General features: G+C 38.3%; 1 protein-coding gene across 1 annotated transcript in view; it reads right to left on the bottom strand.

The window, feature by feature from the left end:
* SH3D19 (SH3 domain containing 19) overlaps positions 1–19,815 on the bottom strand; it is a 95,779-nt gene that overhangs the window by 71,433 nt on the left and 4,531 nt on the right. The window contains exons 4-5 of the mRNA XM_044681275.1: positions 18,228–18,381; positions 16,222–17,220 (exon numbers count right to left, since the gene is read on the bottom strand). Coding sequence (XP_044537210.1) covers positions 16,222–17,220; positions 18,228–18,381 — 1,153 coding nt within the window. The remainder of the gene's footprint in view (positions 1–16,221; positions 17,221–18,227; positions 18,382–19,815) is intronic.

Below are 19,815 nucleotides of genomic sequence, written 5' to 3'. Positions count from 1 at the left end.
GATCATTTTTAGTCATGTCTAACTCTGCAACTCCTTTTGGGGGTTTCTTGGCAAAGAGACAGTGGAGTGGTTTGTCATTGTCGATTTCCAGATAAGGAAATTGAGGCAGACAAGATGAAGAGATTTGCCAGGGTCACACAGCCAGGTAAGTATCTGAGATTTGGACTTGAACTCAGGTGTTCTTGACTCCAGGCTGGCATTCTATCCACTATACCACCTGGCCTCCCTCCTACTCTGTATATATCTTCTACATATATATTTGTTTGGATGTTTTCTCCACAAGAATGGGAGCCTCAGGAGAACAATGATTGTGTGTTTTCCTTGCATTGTATCCCCATCACTTAGCAATAGACATTTATTAAACGCTTATGTTAAATGCTATCTATGTCGCATAGGAAGTGCTTAATAGATGCTTATCCACTTAACTACCTTTCCTCTTCCTTTCACTATCATCTACAATCTGAGCCCAGGCTTATTTTCCTGGATCAGAATTTTTTGTTATTACTGCATTAAAAAAATACTGCTGAGAAAGCTCGTTTTCCACCCATTATCTATCTTGAATGATATTCTTGTCATCTCATAATTAGTTCCGCCTTCCCTAATTTTGTTTGTGTCACCTCTCTACCCCTCGATCTGTTTAATGGCAAAAATTGGCTGCTAACCTATTAGGCTGGTTTGTGTAATGTGGATGACAGAAGATGAATGCTTATGTTTTGACAACTTCCTATGATTGCTAAAGGTGTGAAGGAGATCCGCTAATATTTCTAAACTTCATTACATTAACCTGGAAGGCATTGCATAGACCAAAAAAAGAATCTAATACTAAATTGTCTGTTTTATGAGGTTTTCTTTAATAATATTCTAATCTTCGCTGTATTTTCATAGCTTTAATTTTTCCTGATGTCTCTTCTTCTGAGCGTAATAAGGCCACATCACTTTAGCCATAACTATTTCATTAACTTTTCTCTATTTAGAATAGGGGAGGAAAGAAAGGAAGGATAGATATTTCTGAATTCATGGTTTCCCTTGCTCCTTCCAATATCTAGCTCATTGTAAGCTCCTTAGTGACTAAAGGCATTTTTTTTTTGTTTTGTTTTGTCTATATATGCATAGCACCTAGATGTTTGTTAAAAGCATAGATAATCAATAAAGTTGTTGTTTTTTAACCCTTATATTGCCTTAGTATCAGTTCTAAGAAGAGTGGCAAGGTCTAGGCAATTCAGATTGAGTGATTTTACCCAGGATCACACAGCTAAGAACGGTCTGACACCAACTTTGAACTGGTGTTCTCCCAACTCCAGGCCTGGTACTCTATCCACTGTAACTAGTAAAGTTTTAACACTTCATTCTAAATAGAAGGAAAATGGCCTATGTGTACTGTTGAGAGCCGTTGGATGTAGAAAGCCATTGGAGAAATAGGATCAAATTTAGGGCCTATTAGCTGGATTCCCTACGTGACCAATCCAGGCTGAAGCAGTCTTTGTGTTTGGTTCTGGTCACCTGAGCCCCAAAAAGCTCTGGTACCAGCAGGTAGGTTAATCCAAAAACAACTTGATCCCTCCAAGAGGCTATTAGAAGTCATTTAGAGAAACAGAGTTTGTAACAGATATTTTATCTGGATCCCATTACAAAATCATCGGCAAGTAAAACTGTGTGTATGATTTTTCTGCACTGCATGTCAGGATGCAGACAGAATGGGCCATCTAAGATAAAAATCTGAGGCTCCTCTTTTGACTCAGTTTTTGATCCCCACCTTTCTTAGAATTCTTATTGGAGAGCTTTGAAGTGGCAGACCAGCATCTACTGAGTTGATGATTCCTTTCCTTGATAATTGAGAAGCCTGAATCCTAACAAACGTTACTTAGATAAGATTGCATATTTAGATTAGAACTGGGTCCTTTAGTCTGGACTTCATTTGGCCAAATGCAGGATTCCATTGGTGAGCATCTCCATGGGGTATTTCCACTCCCAGAATTATCCCCTACTAAGTTGGTGGTTGGAATTTGACCATTTGTCTTTGCACCTTTACTCTTTAGACTTCAATGGGTTATGTGTGATTTAATACCCCCCTTCACAACTGTGATTCTTTTTTGTTCTTTGCTTGAAATAAGTATATAATAAACTCCCAAGCCCACAGAATTCAGAACAGCATGGGCTAACCACTAATCTAGTTGTTCTCATTTTCTTTCTCCTGCCTTAACCATCCTATGCCACCAACGTGGACCCCAAAAACATATAGAGGCTGGCTCCCTATAGTGTACAAAGTGTAAAAGATAATTAAGCAATTTTAATCATTTATATTCATTGTTTTATGCCTTGTTAGAACTATATCCTCTACATATAATCCTATTAGATACCCAATATTATAATGATAAATTGTAACCATAGATTTAATAGTAAATAAAAATCCTAATTGTTGATTGAATAATTATATAAGAATCAGTAATCAATCATATTATAAGTAAAATACAAGCAAATCCCTTGAAGTGCCTCCTTGCAAAATACCCTTTGCTAAGGTGGGTTGTGTGCATGCCTTCAGCATCTTGGAATGTGTCCAGATTTAGAATAGTTCATGTTGCTTTGAAGTTACAGAGTGACCTTGGGTTTTACCATATATGGAACAGAGATGATGCAATGCAATTGGCCACAAGATGAGAAAACGTTACTTTTTTTTTTTTTTTGAAAATGTTACTTTCTTAAAGAAGGAAACTTTCAAAAAGAAAGTTTCTTTTTGTCCCATGAGAAGAAACATTCAGCTGACCCCACTACTCTTTCTGGGGGAGTTTGTGTAATCTGTAGACTATAAAAACTTGTGTAGTTCAAATCTCAGCATCTACTTGATGTTATGATCTAACAATGAATGAATGTCAGTTTGGCTCAGAGAACTGCTTCCTAGTGTTTACTTTTTTAAAAAAATAAATAATACATAAATCTTTGTAAAAGACTTACTAACCAACAAAAAAGGCATAGGTGTTACATTGTTTCTTTGATTAGTGATAAATGTACTCTTATTCATCCATACTCTAAAAAAACCCCAAAACTCTTACCTTCCATCTTAGAATCAATACTGTATATCGGTTCCAAGGCAGAAGAGGGATAAGGCTAGGCAATGGGGGTTAAGTGACTTGCCCAGGATCACACAGCTAGAAAGTGTCTGAGTCCAAATTTGAACCCAAGACCTCTCATCTCTACGCCTGGCTCTCACTCTACCAAGCCACCTTGCTACCCCCATTCATCTATACTCTTAACCAATACCCTTGACCTCTCAAGTCCCTTCCAGCTTGTGATCAAACATCCTATGATCCTTTGGAACCAGTGGCATCCATGGCTTCACAGGCTACTGGGATTGGTGATACAATCTAGGTTTTCATTGTGGAAATCAAATCGTGGATATGCCCTGCGGTTGGAGTCGAGAAAGCCTGGGCTTAAAAGCTGCTTCTGATATAGATTAGCTGTGTGACTAGGATTTTGGCAATTCAGAAGTTTAGCAGTTCCCTAGGACTTATCTAGGAAATAACTAACTCATTTACCTGGGCAGTTCCCATATCAGGAATTCCCCAAGGTGACCAAGCCATAGATTCTTTGACTAGCCAGAATCTTGCCATCTTGTCCCATGCAGCTGTGACTATAAAGTAAAGGGACACATTCTACGAGCGGAACATGGACATAGAAACATCGAAGCACATCTCTTTGGAAGCTGATTGCATTTTCTCTCATCTTTCTAATTAGGTACTTATTCAGGGTCTAATGATACAATAAAATACTCACTTAGCAGCTCAGACATAAAAACCTAACTCTAATAAAAGAAGAATGTGAAGCAGTATGATGGGATGTGAAGAGTACTTGACTGGGAGCCAGAGGACCTGGGTTCAGATTTTGGTTTTGCCCCTCACTACCTGGGTTACTGTGGGCATGTCCCTTAACTTTTCTGGGTCTGTTTCCTCAGCTATAAAATGAAGGAATTGGACAGACACATAGAAGGTACTTAATAAATACTTTATGACATGACTAGGCAACCTCCAACATCACTTTTAGCTCTAAATCTATGATCCTATGAAGCTTAGGCATGTCATGGTTCTTCTCTTTATATATGCTCACTCCAAAATAGAATTCCTCATTTTCTCCTACTCCCCCAAATCTCTCTCAAGGCCTGGACTCTCTTTGGCTCTAGATTTACATATCAAACTGCCTACTAGATATTTCTCCCTGAATGCTTCACTAGCTCTTTAAGCAACACGTACCAAACACAGCTGATTATCTTTCCCCTTAAACCTGCTCTTCCTTCTACTTCTCTTTCTGTTAGGGGATCCATTCACCTACTCTCCTATGTTTGAAATTTTGATTGTTCCATTTCCTTCACATCTTATCTCAATCAACTAGCAAGTCCTGTGGATTTTATTTCTTATAATATTTCTTTTCTTTTCTTTTTTTTTTTTTTAAACCCATACCTTCCATCTTGGAATCAATACTTTTCATTGGTTCTAAGGGAGAAGAGTGGTATGGGCTAGGCAATGGGGGTCAAGTGACTTGCCCAGGGTCACACAGCTAGGAAGTGTCTGAGGCCAGATTTGAAACTAGGACCTCCCACTCTAGGCCTGGCTCTCAATCCACTGAGCTACCCAGCTGCCCCCTCTTATAACATTTATAAAATTCATCCCACCTTCTCTAGTCCTGTTGCTACTCTCCTACAGGTAGGTCCCATCACGTTGATTATTATTATTTTTAAAGCATAGATTTTTAAAAAATGAAACAATATAATATGTAATGTAACAATCACATTTATTACAAACATATAATAAATTACAATATACTTATTCAAGGGAAACAAATTTCCACATTAACTACATTCATTCTTTTTTTCCCCTCTCTTCTCCCCAAGAAGGCAGTAATATGATATAGGTTGTACATATATTATCATCTAATATTTATATTTCCATGTTTGCCATATTGCTCATGCAAGAGAAAGATTCATGGAGGAAATAAGGTGAAAAATGCTATGTATCTGTATTAAGATGATTAAGCTATTACAAGGATCAAAGAAAGCTTCCCAATTAATACTCTACTTTTACTCTCTCCTTCCTTCAATCTATTCCAGCAACCCAGTGGACTGGTGAATAAGTGAATATGTGCAGAGTAGCCTGCTCAGGCTTTAGGCAGTAGGCAGCAGACTCGCCACTACATCCCATTCAGCGATCACACCATTTGATTGTTGCCACCCATAAACCTTTATCTAGCCAAAGAGGCCCACTCTGTCTTTGCTAGCTGGGGCAGTGGATAGAGTGTCAGTCAGGATGACTCATCTTCATAAGCTCAAATCTGGCTTCAGATACTTACTAGCTGCTTGATCCTGGGCAAGTCACTCCATTCTCTTTTCTTTACTTTCCTCATCTGTAAAATGAGCTAGAGAAGGAAATGCCAAACCCATTCCAGGGATTTGTCAGGAAAACCCCCAATGGGATCACAAAGGGTCAGATACAATTGAACAACAATTCTGCTTTTTGAATATGCCTGAATTCTCTCCATGCTTTTGCTTTAGCTGTAAACCAAAGTCCAGATTTTCCCCCTTCACCTTCTTTACCTGCTGATTTCCTACCAGCCTTTTACAGACCAAATTCAATGTCATCATCTTCCCTGATTCCATTTATCAGTAATGACTTTTCTCCCTTCAACCTCACACAGCAATTCACTTCATTCCTGTAATTTTTTTTTTTTTGGATCAAATCTGTTATTTCACTGGCACCAGAAGCACCTCTGAACTCCCTTGCCCAATGAATTGCTCTGCAATTTCTAATGTTAAAGAGTAGCTTGAAAGTATTAAGAGGTTGTCATCAGTGGAGGATCACACACCTAGTATATGTCAGAGGCAGCATTTGAACCCAGGTCTGCCTGATTCTGAGACTAGCCTTCTGTCCACTACAGCATGCTTTTTTTTTTTTTTTTTTTTTTTTTTTTTTTTTTTTTTTTTTTATCCTGGGACTCCATTCTAGGAGCATAGGGCCACAACCAGTAGGCAATGGGTCGCTCAGGGTCACCCAGCTGGGAAGTGTCTGAGCCCGGGTTTGAACCTAGGACCTTTCGTCTCTAGGCCTGGCTCTCAATCCACTGAGCTAGCCCAGCTGCCCCTACTTTAGGTTGCAGTTTCTTTAGCAGATGTAGTTTTTACAGGGTGGGGTTGCTAGCCCCACGCCCAACCCTCCTCCTTTTTCATCCGGGCTAACAGCATGCTTACCTGCTACTAATTTAATGCATTTATCATCTACTATAGCTTGTGTTTGCAACTTACTAGACAATAACCTCCATGAAGGTGAAGTTCTCTAAACCCTGCATCTCTGCATCTCTGCAAAGTAGGCACAAAAATGTCTGTTCATTCCCTGAATGTTCTCCTGTGCCTTCCAGTCTGAGTCCTTAAATGAAAGACTATACATGGGAAGATTTAAGCCTCTTATTGGAAGCACAGATGTTCTGTCAACATCTCCACTGAATTATCCCTGTTATCATTTACTGGTTTTCAGTCATGTCTGGTTCTCTGTGACCCTATTTGGGGTTTTCTAGGCAGAGATACTGGAGCAGTCTGCCATTTCCTTCTCCAGCTCATTTTACAGATGAGAAAACTGAGCCAAACAGATTAAATCAGAACCCAAGGTCACCCAGCTAATAAGTGTTTGAAGTCAGATTTGAACTTAGGAAGATGAGTCTTCCTGACTTGATGCCATTTAGATTATTATTTATATTTGGTTATTATAAGAAGAGACTTGCATATTTGTAGATTGCCCTTATGAATCAGTAGGTTGTGACATCCTTGAGGGCAAGGATGCTTTATTTGTTTGTTTTCATCTTCCTGTTTTATTTTATAGTAAGTGCTTCATATACTTGTTGACTTGAATGGAGTGACTTATGCAGGTATGGAATGCCAACATACAAATAAGGGATAGAGGCACATAGTCTTTGGCAAGATCAGAGGCAGTTAATCTGTTGACTACAAAATCTCAGGCAGATAACTTAATCCTAGTTAGGTAAACAGGAAGATATAATTATCAGGGGAGACAAGAAAGGGAGGCAGTCCCTAAGGGTCCAGACTCAGATAGAAAACAAAATATTCAAGGACTCTTTTGATGCATACTCCTCCTCCTTAAAGGAAGTGAGTGAATGGGAAGAAGAGAAAAGGCATTATTATTATTATTATTTTTTGTCATAATTTAAGCCAGCCCACAGTTTTCAACATATCCTAGACTCCATTCTGTATTTTCAAAGCCCTTTATGTGGTGATAGAAGCAATAGAAGCAGATTCAATAAAATATATTTTCTTAAGGAAATTTATCTCTATCTCTTGGATTAATTTTAGCCATTTTCAAAGGAGAATCCATCACCACTTTTTTTTGTAAGAAATTTCAGCAAAAAAAAATGTAGTTTCCAAATCTCTTTTCTGTTTCTTAGAAACTACTTTTGTTTCTTTCCAGGTCATTTTTAAAATAGAATTTGGACACTACCACAGGCTGTAGCTACAAAGACATAAAAATTGATCACAGAGGGGAGCTAGGTGACACAGTCGATAAGAGTGCCAGGCCTTGAGGACCTGCATTCTAACCTGATTTCAGACATTTCCTAGATGTGTAACTCTGGGGACATCACCTAAACTTGTTTGCCTAAAAAAAAAAAAATTGATCATAGCATCATCAGTATGGAATTAGAAGGGATCTCAGAGGTTATCTAGTTTGGCCTTCTTATTTTACAGATGAGGAAAGTGAAACCTAAAGAAGTTATTTTACTTGCCTGGGATCACATAGGAAAAAGTACCTGTATCAAGATTTGAATTCATATTTCTGACTACAAGTTCAGTCCTCTTTCCACTTCGCCAAAGCTGGATTTCAAGTCATACATTCAAGACTACCACATTAGTCTGCCATTTCCAGGACTGTTTGAAATGCAGGCATATTTTATTTTATGTTCTAAGTTTTTCATTTTACAGAGTTAAAGTGGGACACAATTCTGTTGATGTAACACAAAGCTTTATGAGTATATAATCTATTAAATATTCTAAATTAATTAAATATTAAATTAAATATTCTAAATATTTGGACAAAAGGTGGACTGGAACTTCTTGGCAAATGTAAAGTCAGTGAGTCCCCAGGAATGGAAGAAACTTGTGGTTCAGTAAGTGGAAAGGGAGGACCCAGAGATAAGAACGGACTACAGGAAGGCAAAAGGTTCTTAAAGTCATCCTTACCACTCACCCCTTGTATGACCAAAGCCTATTTGATTCTCTGTTTTCCAATGGGAAGATTACTTAATTTTTATTATTATTTCTATATTTTATTTATATTTGTTTTATTTTAAAATGTTTATATTGTTATTTATTATCATTATTATAATTTATTATATTTATTTAATTTTAATTTTATTTATTTACTTTTTTTCTAATTTTGGGCCAGACCAGTAATTTCATCAATGTAAAGAACTCCCAGTGTAGAAACTCCTCCAACTCATATAGACTGGGAACTATTCTGCAATTTAAAGTCTTCCAGAGTTTTAGGGAATTGAAAGATAAGTGAATTGCCTGTGGTCACAGGACTACTTATGGAGCAAATGCTGGACTGAAATCCAGAATTTTCTAGATTTCAAGACCTGCTATCTATCCATTATACCAGATGGCCTCATAATTACCAGAGTCACAGCACTGACTTCCATTTTATATTGGCAGTAAGTGAATGGGAAAATAGGATTTTATTTGATAGAAAGTCTTTATCTTTGACTGTTTTGAATATAGTTGGTATATAAAGTAACTATTCTTCCAACATCTACACACTGAGAGACCATGGGTAAGTTATTTGACCTAGAGCCTCAGTGGTTTCCACTATAAAATAGGGATAGCTGTAGCAATTACCTCATGGGGTTACTGTGATGCCCAAATGAGATGGTATATACACAACATTTTGCAAACTTTAAAATGCTGCAGAAATGTTAGCTTCTATTATTTGTTATACCAAATGGAATGTTTTGGATATTAAGGTACACTTTTGGTTGAGAAACAAGAATTTTAAAACATTTTTATTGATACTTTGTTTACTTATTGCTGACTTTATGGACGTTTAGGGGGACCACACGGTTTGGGCGACTGAGGTTACCAAACTTCCTATAGCTTGCGAGTGAATGAAGTTCTTCTCATTCCTCTCTTTTCCTTTCTAAAATGATTTGTTTGTTGGCTAAATGAAGTTTATCTTAGGTTCCAGACAGTTTTCTTATTTTCCAATTAAAACAGAAAACAATCTAATAATCAGTTTATTGACTAATACTTTATTTTTTTAACTCTTATTTTCTGTCCTAGTGACAACTCTAAGACAGAAGGATAAGGGTTAGTTTAAGATTTAAATCAATGTACAATAATTACAAGTATTAATGTTATAAAGTTTATTAATAATCACTTGAAGTAGAAGGAATAAAAGGAAATTGAAGTATAAAACCTAATTATCTAACAAAATAAGACCATGTGAGTAAGTTCTCCTGCCTGGCTCAAAGCCGGCTTCTGCAGCCACAATCAGGGAAAGACAGTGAGGGGCAGGGTCACACAAAACTTATATCCTCCCTACGTTAGCACATAACATGAGAAGGAACATGGGAGGCTGGGATTCAGAGTCCTGGGGAGAAAAATCTAATTATAAACTATGCAAATGGAGCTAAGTGATTTGCTCAGGGTCACATTAAAAGTGTCTGAGGCCAGATTAGAACCCTGGTTCTCTAGACTCCAAACCTGGCTCTCCATCTTCTAAACAATCTACCTGCCCCAATGATACTTTATTTGTAATCCATTCATACCAAAATGTTATCTCCACTATGCTTTTCTGTCTTAATGTATTTTATTATAAATTGAGATAAGGACTCAGTAAGCAGGATTTAGGGGATCCAAAAAAAGCCCTTAAAGGCACAGTTTAGGTGACTTAGAAAATAAGACTTATTAGTTTTTTTAAGGTAACTGAGAGGAGTTTTAAGAAGAGGTCCAAGATTTGTTCCTTTTAGAGAAGACCTTAAGTGTTATGAAGGGATGAAAAAAACTTTCATCTATGTTCTTTTTCTAAGGATTTGGAGTTGACAATAATGGAAGCCTATAAACTCTCCCTACTCTTCTGCCTTTTGCCCATGCACTGTTCAGGTCTCCCCCTCTTATAATTCCCTTAAATATAAGTCAACTCTTGCCCTACCATCTCCCTTTGATCTAAGACTCCCAGACTAAAATTTTACCCATTCTTGTATACTGTGTTATTGTAGTGTATCATGATTTTTTAAAATCACATAATCTATGCTGCCCCACCACCCGACAAAGAAGATGCGGATTGAGAAACACATTTACAGATATGATCAATATATAGGTTTGGTTCACTTCCTTATGCTTATTTGTTATAAGGATTTTTTTTTTAATTGTGGAGGATTTAGGAGTGAGAAGAAGAAATCTTGTGATGACCCCAAGAAAAGGAAAGAAGAGGGCCATGAAAATAAGATAGTAAGAGGATAAGAAGGAGAAACAGACATATAGACCAACTTCGAAACTGTGTGGAATTTAATCCGTAACAATGAAAATAATTGCAAGCTGTCTATAATTGGGATGGGGGGGGCAGTGTTTCATAGGCAATCCCCTTTTTCTATTCTTTGTATATGTAAATGCTCATGTTAGTCAGTGTTTGCCAAGTTAAGTGTGTTGTTTAGTTGTATCTGACTCTTCATGATCCAGTTTGGGATTTTCTTAACACAGATGCTGGAGTGTTTGTCATTTCTGTCTCCAGCTCAGTTTAGAGATGATGTAACGAAGGGAAACCAAGGTAAGTGATTTGCCTAAGATCATGTAGCTAATAAGTGTCTGAGGCCATATTTGGACGCAGGAAGACTAATCTTTCTGACTCCAGGCCTAGCATTCAATCCACTCCACACCCAGTTGCCCAAATTTAGTATATATTTTTAAATAATATTTTTTTAAAAAGGAAAATATAATGCTTCTTTTTCTTATCTATTTTTCTTACCTATTCTTCTTATCAGATCAATGAATTTCTAGTACAATATTTCATTAGCTGCAAGGAGAATCATGACTTGGGGTTTTCAAAGCATGAGTCAACAGGATACAAACTGTGTCAGCAACTATGCCAAATTTGATTATGAATTTTGGCATCTGTCTGAGACACAGCCTGGTCAAGTCTAAAGAGGCAGACCAAAGCAGAAGCCTGGTTTCCTCCTTCCCAGGGTGGTTGTTTTGTTTTGGCCATAACAACTTATTAAAACTATCTACTGGAATTCAAATGAGATATTAAAACATACAGTACTTTGTAAGCCTTAAATTGCTAGGTAAAGACAGTTGATATCATAATTAGGATGATGACAACACACAACCCCCCCCTCAAAATATAGAACTCCCCTTTCTTCTTCCCCTACTGAATCCAGCATGCTCTATTAAGAAGGACAATGCTCTTCCCAGGATGCTTCAGAGACTGTAAAAGATATGGCCTGAACTCTATCACTAATAAAATAATTTGTGTGATCCTGGGCATTTTATATTCCCTCTCCAAACCTCAGTTTCATCATCTATAAAATAAAGGCATTGAACTAGATTTTATCTCTAAAATACCATGTGATTCAGGCTCTCTGTTTCCATCCTGACCTCCTGTCCCAGCTGGAGCCTGAACCATCCAAAAAGAATTCCAAAGAAAACAAAGCTAAAGTCACACAGCTAAAAGTCTTATTATTTTTTAGTGCTGTGTATCCATGGAGACATTTGTTTTGTTGGTGTTGTCTTTAGTGCTGAGTTGTCTACTCTTCCTGGGCAAGGATTGTGTTTTTTATATTCTAATGTAATTAGTTAGAATGCCATGTGTACAATAGATTTAATAAATATTTGGAGGCTGATACAAAAATAATTAACAAGTACAATATGGAGAATGTGGTTGTGAAATCAGGAAGTCTGACTTCTTGGATAAATGTTGTGGTTTATAAAAGTCTGGCAGCAGCTCTTTCAGAATATTATTAGGCTTACATGGCCTCAAAATAATACCCTTTGGAAACTTCCTTCAAAGAAGTCAACAAAGAAGCAGTAGGAAAAGGAAGCTTATCGAGGCTCGGCATAGCAGCATTTTGTTTAATAAATCACAGATCAATGTGATTAAAACATCCTAGACTGTCACAACGTCCTCCTTATCATGCAAAAAGGATGATATCCTCTGCTTCTGTGTAATATAATTATTCTTTTTCTAAGCTTAAAATCTATATCATCCATCCTTTACTTTAAAAAAATCTTAAGACTTCAGGGAAGATTATTGGTGACTATGAATAATCTCTAATCTCTTGGCAGAGAGGAAGTGGACTGAGGTGAAGAATGAGAATACCTTTTAAGATATGACCAATTAATTTCTTGATATATTTTGCTTGATTCTTCTCATTCGTTATGATAAAAAAATAATATTAATTAAAAAATCACCTAGCCAAATTTTACTCATGTGACTTTGCACAAGCTGTTCCATTCCCCTTCAACCAAACAATCAATAAATATATATTAAGTACCTACTATGTGTCAGGAAATGTGCTCAGGGCTAGGAATGCGAGGAAGGACAAAAGACAGTCCTTGATCTTAGGGAATTTACAGTTTAATAACAGAGATAACATGCAAACAACTATGTGTGAGCAAGACCTAGAGGATAAATCATAGATAATTGCCAGTAGGAAGGCACTAGGATAAGAGGGGATAGAGAAAGGCTTCTGGAAGAAGACAGGATTTTAGCAGGGACTTGAAGGAAATCAGGCCAGGAGGTAAAGATGAGGAGGGAGAGTACTCCAAGAATAAGGAAGTGGAATCAGAGACAGCATGCCTTGTTTGAGGAATAGTATCACTGGATCATAAAGCATGGGGAGGGGGCAGGTAGGTGACCAGAGTTCAAATCTGACCTCAAACACTTCCTAGCTTTGTGGCTCTGGGCAAATCACTTAACCTCTTACTGCTATTCAGTTTTAGAACTGATATTAAGACAGAAGGTAAGGGTTTAAGAGAAAGAAAGAAAGAAAGAAAGAAAGAAAGAAAGAAAGAAAGAAAGAAAGAAAGAAAGAAAGAAAGAAAGAAAGAAAGAAAGAAAGAAAGAAAGAAAGAAAGAAAGAAAGAAAGGAAGGAAGGAAGGAAGGAAGGAAGGAAGGAAGGAAGGAAGGAAGAAGTATGTAAGAAGATTGGAAATGGAGAAAGAGGCCAGATTGTGATGGGCTTTGAATGCCAAAGAGCAGACTCTTTACTTGATCCTGGAGGAGAAATGGAGTAGGGAGTCTATTGAATACAGGGGTGACATGGTCAGGTCTGGTGACTGAGGAAGATTAAAGTGACAGCTGAGTGCAGTGACAGCTATTGATGGGCTGGCATGGGCAGACCAACTAGCTAGTTATTGTAATAGTCTAGACATGAGATGATGAGGACCTGCACTATCGAGATGGCAGTGTTAGAGGAGGGAAGGCAGCATGTGTGAGAGAGATGGTAGAAAGACCCACTTTATAGCAATGAATTGGATATAGGAAGAGTGAGAGAGATACACACATACAAACACACACAGACACACAGAGAAAGAGAGTGTGTCTTTCTGTGTGTGTGCGCGCGTGCATTTGCACGCACCCGCACATTAGGAGTCTAGGATGATACCCAGGGAGATGAGGAGAATGGTGGTGACCTGGGCAGTAATTGGCAAGTTTGGAAAGGGAGGGGTTTAAGGGGAAAGATAATGAGTTCATTTTTGTACATCTGGGATTTGAGGTCTCTACAGGATATTCACTTTGGGATATCTAACAGATGGTTAGAGATGAGAGGTATGGGCTAGATACGGAAATCTGAAAATATCTGAAAATAGTATACAAATAATCATTGAAAATAAGAAACTGCTGCCTAGCTTGTGTTTCCCCTTCTGCATGAGGACTTTCTGAAACCCCTCAGCTGTTAATGCCGAAATCACTTTGTATGTATTGATATAGAATGACTTGTGTCATCTCCACCTCCAGAGAAAGAAGTGATGAATAGAAACAAGTGAGACAAGTTTTATACACATATACCTTTTTGTTAAGTGGGAGAAGGGGATGGAGAGAGGGAGTTTCCTGGGTATTTTCATACAACAAACAAACAAATAAATAATATATAATTCTGTAGGAAATATATGAACAAATAATATACGCACACCAAAAAATATACATATGGAGACACAGAGCATTGAATTTAAGTCAGGAAGACCTTGTTTCCAATACTGCCACAGACAGATACATATAGCCACATTACCTTAGAGAAGTCACTTAATTTCTCAGTCTCAGTTTAGTGACAGCACCAATGTCACAGGGTTGTTGTGTGAAACATGGATGAATGAATAGAATCATTTTTCAAATTTTATAAAGCACTCATGAATGTCAGATTACTATAGTTATTAATACTAGTGTACACTCAGCTGGGTAGAGGCTTTCTTTCAGTAAAATTTAAGTTACACCTAAAGCAAGGTTTCATTTTTGTCTTTGTCTTCCCGGCTCTCAATGCACAATTAAAAAAATTTTTTTTAAACCCTTATCTTCCATCTTAGAAGAGATACTAAAGTATTGGTTCCAAGGCAGAAGAGTGGTAAGGACGAGGCAGTGGGGGTTAAGTGACTTGTCCAGGGTTATACAGCAAAGAAGTATCTGAGGCCAAATTTGAACCCAGGATCTCCCATTGGTATCTCTGGCTTGTTATCTACTGGGCTACCTAGCTGTTCCAATACTCAGTGAATTTAATAGAACTGAAGGTACACAAACCTTCCATTCTCTGTGCCTAAGAGAATAGAGACCAGATGCACTGGTTTATCTAACATACATACAAGTGCATGTACATACTATATAAACTTTGAATAGCACAAATAAAAAGGGTGAACTCCACTATAGACATAGGTATATGTTTTTTCTCACTAGCTGTGTAACCCTGGACAAGTCATTCAACTCTATTTGCCCAGTTTCCTCACTTACAAAATGAGCTGGAGAAGGAAATGGTAAACAACTCCTATATCTCTGCTAAGAAAACCTCCCAAACAGTGATCAAGACTTGAACCTGACTGAAAAACAATTAAGATTTCTTTTTTTTTTTAAACCCTTACATTTTAGACTCAATATTAAGTATCGGTTCCAAGACAGATGAGCAGTAAAGGCTAGGCAATTGGGGTTAAGTGACTTGCCCAGGGTCACACAAGTAGGAAGTACAAAATTTCTTTTTGTATAAGAATCTGTTTTATGGGCCAAACTTCCCTATTTTTTCTCTTTTCCTTTAACTATTATTATTATTATTTTTATTCTCTACTTGTGTCTTCATCTGGAAAGGGAACTTCCAACATGGGAGCTTTACTCATCAAAGGAAATCAGTTTATCTGTAATTTACAGCCTCAGAGAATTATCTGAGATAATCACTGTGAAATTTAGTGACTTGTCCATGATCATGCAACTGATAAGTGTAAGAGACAGGACTTGAATCCAGGACCTCCTGATTCCAAGGTCGGTGTCCTCTTCAATATACCCTATCACCATTCTCCAAACCTGGGTTTATGTCCTGCCTCTAAATCATACCAGCTATGTGTTCACACTCACAAACACACGCATATATATTTATATATTTACATATATGCAAATGATGCACCATCCCAGTATAGTGGCAGAAATGTCTAAGTGGACAGTAAAGCTAAGATGAAGAGTTACAGAGCAATTGCTGATCTGTATTAGGGGCTGGGGGTGGGGGAATGGTAAAAAGGTGAGAAATTCCACATCAGAAATTTCTGACATTGACAAAATTACAGACCCAGATTCCCACCTCACCCCCCAAAAAGACCTACCCAAATATATACACGTACACATATACAGATGGAACTCTGATCATTTGGACTTAAATTTATTAAGCCTAGGCCAAGCTGTCAAATTAATTCGATTCACTTGAAATGCACCTCTTTCATCATCTCTTTCCATCACTTCAGACTCAACATGTCTATGATAGAATTCATCACCTCCCCCTTCCTGTCTTTATCCTTCCTCTCAAACCACCTCTCCTGCCATGTCTTTATTTGATTTCATCAATCAATTCTTTCCCTCGCTTCCTTTCTGATTCCTTTGCCTTTCCCTCTGTAATAATAACTCAAAATGCTCCAAATCTCCAATGCAAAGTGCCCCCATGAAAATAGCCCATGTTGACATCCTATCCTTGCCCCGTACCCCCACACTTACCCAGGTCCACCTCTGAAGTCAGATGCTCTTCAGATAGGTTAGCTGCCGGTGCAGGTAAAACATCATCATCAAAGCTGATAAGATCACCTTCCACTACTGTTGGGTGATGAGAGGAAGGGCTAGTTGAGTTTGCTGTTGGCCCTTCCCCCAGGGACCTGAAAGCTCTGGCTTGGGCTGCTACAGAGAGCCTAGGAGAAGCAGTGACCGGCTTCGATGGAGGTGCAGGAAAGGCAGGGTCTTCTAAGAGAGGTAATTTCTTGGGTGGTAAAGGCCGTGGTGTTGGAGTCGGAATTCTTTTCTCCTTTTCAGAGATCTCTACTGATAACCTGCTTCCCAGAATGTCCAGTGGCCCATTACTAATATTCGGTACAATGCCAGCCTTTGGTTTCTTTGGCAATTCAGGTTTGGTTACTGGGATGCCTCCCACTTCTAGCGGGTGTGAATGGGGAGAAGGCCCTTCCTTGGAGGCAACCTTAAGTTTGTTTTCGGTCCATGAGTCCCACTCTCCAGAAGCTCTATTGATGGCTGGCTTTGGAGCTAGGCTAGGTTTTCCTGCAGGAATAGCAGGCCTTGGGGGAAATGTCCGGGGAGCAATTTCAGGTTTCCTAGATAATCCTGAGGTTTCAGCATTTGGTTGGGATTCAAAAGCTTTGATCCGTGAAATAATACTAGCTTGGTTTCTTTCCGTGTTCATACTGTTTATCACTGCTTGACTTCCTAAATTGTTCCCATCTAATAAGGACAGGCACTGACTTGGTGATGCTTCCTGCTTTACCGTTGGTTGGCTAGTTTCCTGATGGTCTTTTAGGTTGCTTGGAGTATCTCTGACTAGAGGTTTGAGATTGGTTTTTGATCTTGGCTTGGGCACTGGACATGTCCCAACATTGGGGTTGTCTTGGCAAGTCTGTTCTTCAACGACATCAAAGACAATTAAAGGAGCCACATCTTTCAAAAGATTATTGGTTGAAGACAGTGGAGATGGCTGTAAAGGCTGGACTACTACAAAGAAGATACCAAACCATAAGGAATTTGCAACATAAGCATTTCAAAACCCATGTCAGCTTTTAATAGAAGAGAAGCAGTTTTTTTTTTTTGCTTAATAGACATGTTATACCATCAGGTTTTAATTTCCTTAATTAGCAAAAAGTAATTTTAGAATCACTGGCAAAAACCCACAAAATTCATGCTCAGCTTCCTGACTATAAACAAAGAAAGCTATTTACATTTTAAAAAATCATTAAATCCCCCCACTCTACTTAAATGTATCACAGAAGTCATTTCCCTGGGGGTGATCTACTTCTGACATTCCTTGTTCATTGAAGCCCCATTCTCAGGTCTGAGATGCTGTGATATTGTTTTTGTTTTATTTTTCAGGGCAAACACAAATCACTCCTGCTACGCTAATGAAATGGTTTTTTAAAAGAAACCCAGAATGAAGATCATACACCACCGAATCGATCAGAATACTATTCAGTGCCTAAAATGTAATAAATTCTCAAGGGGAAATCAGGGTAGAGAGCAATTATGCCATTATTTAAACTCAGGGTATTTTGGCCATATGAACTAATGTGTGGGCAGCGAACTGAGACAGCACCGACACATCTTTAGAGAGAATAACTTATGAATGCGATCAATGCATGGCCAAATAAAGAACGTAAGCTAGGATTGTACAGGTTGGGAAGCAAGACTCAAAGAAATTTTCTCACGCTTTGGGAATAGAGAGCAGATGTTTTTGTAAGGAGGTTCTGGCTTCAATGACTTTCACTGGCATACATTGCTTATGTGACCTGGAACAACTCACTTAACCTCTCATCCCTCAAGCAAACTTCTAAGCTCATGAAACTGGAGATGAATTTGTAATCTGCATTGGTGGTGGGGATTTCTATGCTGAGTCTTCTACACTGATATAATCCCAATTCGGGGATGAGGTGGGGAAGAAGGGGACTCCAACTACTTACCTAGAACTGGATTGGATTTTCCAGGGGCAGCTGTCTTATTAACATTACTTTCAGATAGGCAGTTGCCTATCTCCTCTGGAAAGTCTGTCTGAGTTGCAGATGTGATGGTTCTCCTTGGCGTTGTAGGAGCATTACTATTACTCCCAGTACTAACTTGGACTTGGTTGATTTCTTTTATCACTTGCTCATAAGATGGCGGGAGCTGTAAAATAAGAGAATTCATCTCAAAATATTTAATTCCCTTCATAACTGTACATTTACAGGTACACTATAACTTAAGAGGATTAAGTACTCAAATTTTTCTCTTTCTCTTTAACTTTACACTTAAAAAGCTTTAAAACTTTACTTAAATATTTTTTATTGATAACATTAAAAAAAACCTTTACTTTCTGTCTTAGAATCAATACTGAGTATCAGTTCCAAAGCAGATGAGTGGTAAGGGATAGGCAATGGGGGTTAATTGACTTGCCCAGGGTTATATCTAGGAAGTGCCTGAGGCCAGATTTGAACTCAAGTCTTCCCCATACCAGGCCAAGCACTCTATCCACTGAGCAATCTAGCTACCCTTGAAAACTTGTTCTTTTTGTTTTATTTTTGTTTTTTAATTCTTTCCTTCCTGTCTTAGAATCAACACTGTGTATTGGTTCCAAAGAAGAAGAATGGCAAGGGCTAAGCAGTGAGACTTGCCCATGGTGATACAGCTAGGAAGAATCTGAGGCTAGATTTGAACCCAGGACCTCCTATCTTTAGGCCTGGCTCTCAATCCACTGAGCCACCTCACTCACCCTCCCCACCAATGACTTGCTTTTATATCATCTTTATTTCCAAATACATCCTTCTCCCCCTACACCCAGCAAGCCATGTCCTTGTAACAAACAATAAAAATGAGAAAATAAAAAACAGTGTAACAAAAACTAACCAATACATTCACTAATAATTCTGATAGTGTATCTGATGTTTTAGCTTCATAATCTCCCACTTATACAAAGAAGGTAAGGAAGCATATTTTTTCTTCTCTTCTCTGGGGTTAGATTTGGTCATTCAGTTTGATTGTAGCATTCAGTTTTATTTTTCAAGTATTGTGCTTTTAAAAGAAAATGCAGGGGGCAGCTGGGTAGCTCAGTGGATTGAGAGTCAGGCCTAGAGATGGGATGTCCTAGGTTTAAATCTAGTCTCTGACACTTCCCAGCTATGTGACCTTGGCCAAGTCACTTGACCCCCATTGCTTTGGAGCTAATACACAGTATTGACTCCAAGATGGAAGGTGAGAGTTTAAAAAAAAAATGCATATTAGGGGCACCTATGTGGTTCAATGGATAGAGAGCCATATATGGAGACTGGAGGTTCTGGGTTCATGTTTGACCTCAGATACTTCCTAGATGTGTGACCCTGGGCAATTCACTTAACCCCAGTCGCCTGACCTTTGCTATTCTTCTGCCTTAGAACAGATACTTAGTATTGATCAAAGATAGAAAGTAAGGGGGAAAATGAAAGAAAGGCACAGAGAGAGGAGGGAGGGAAGGAGAGTAGGGAGGAAAGGAAAAGAAGGAAGGAAGGAGAAAGGAAGGAAGGAAGGAAGGAAGGAAGGAAGGAAGGAAGGAAGGAAAGGAAGGAAGGAAGGAAGGAAGGAAGGAAG

Source organism: Gracilinanus agilis, chromosome 6, assembly GCF_016433145.1.
Source record: "Gracilinanus agilis isolate LMUSP501 chromosome 6, AgileGrace, whole genome shotgun sequence".
NCBI lineage: Eukaryota > Metazoa > Chordata > Mammalia > Didelphimorphia > Didelphidae > Gracilinanus > Gracilinanus agilis.
Note: the sequence above shows the minus strand (reverse complement) of the source record. Positions and strands in the feature narration are given on the sequence as shown.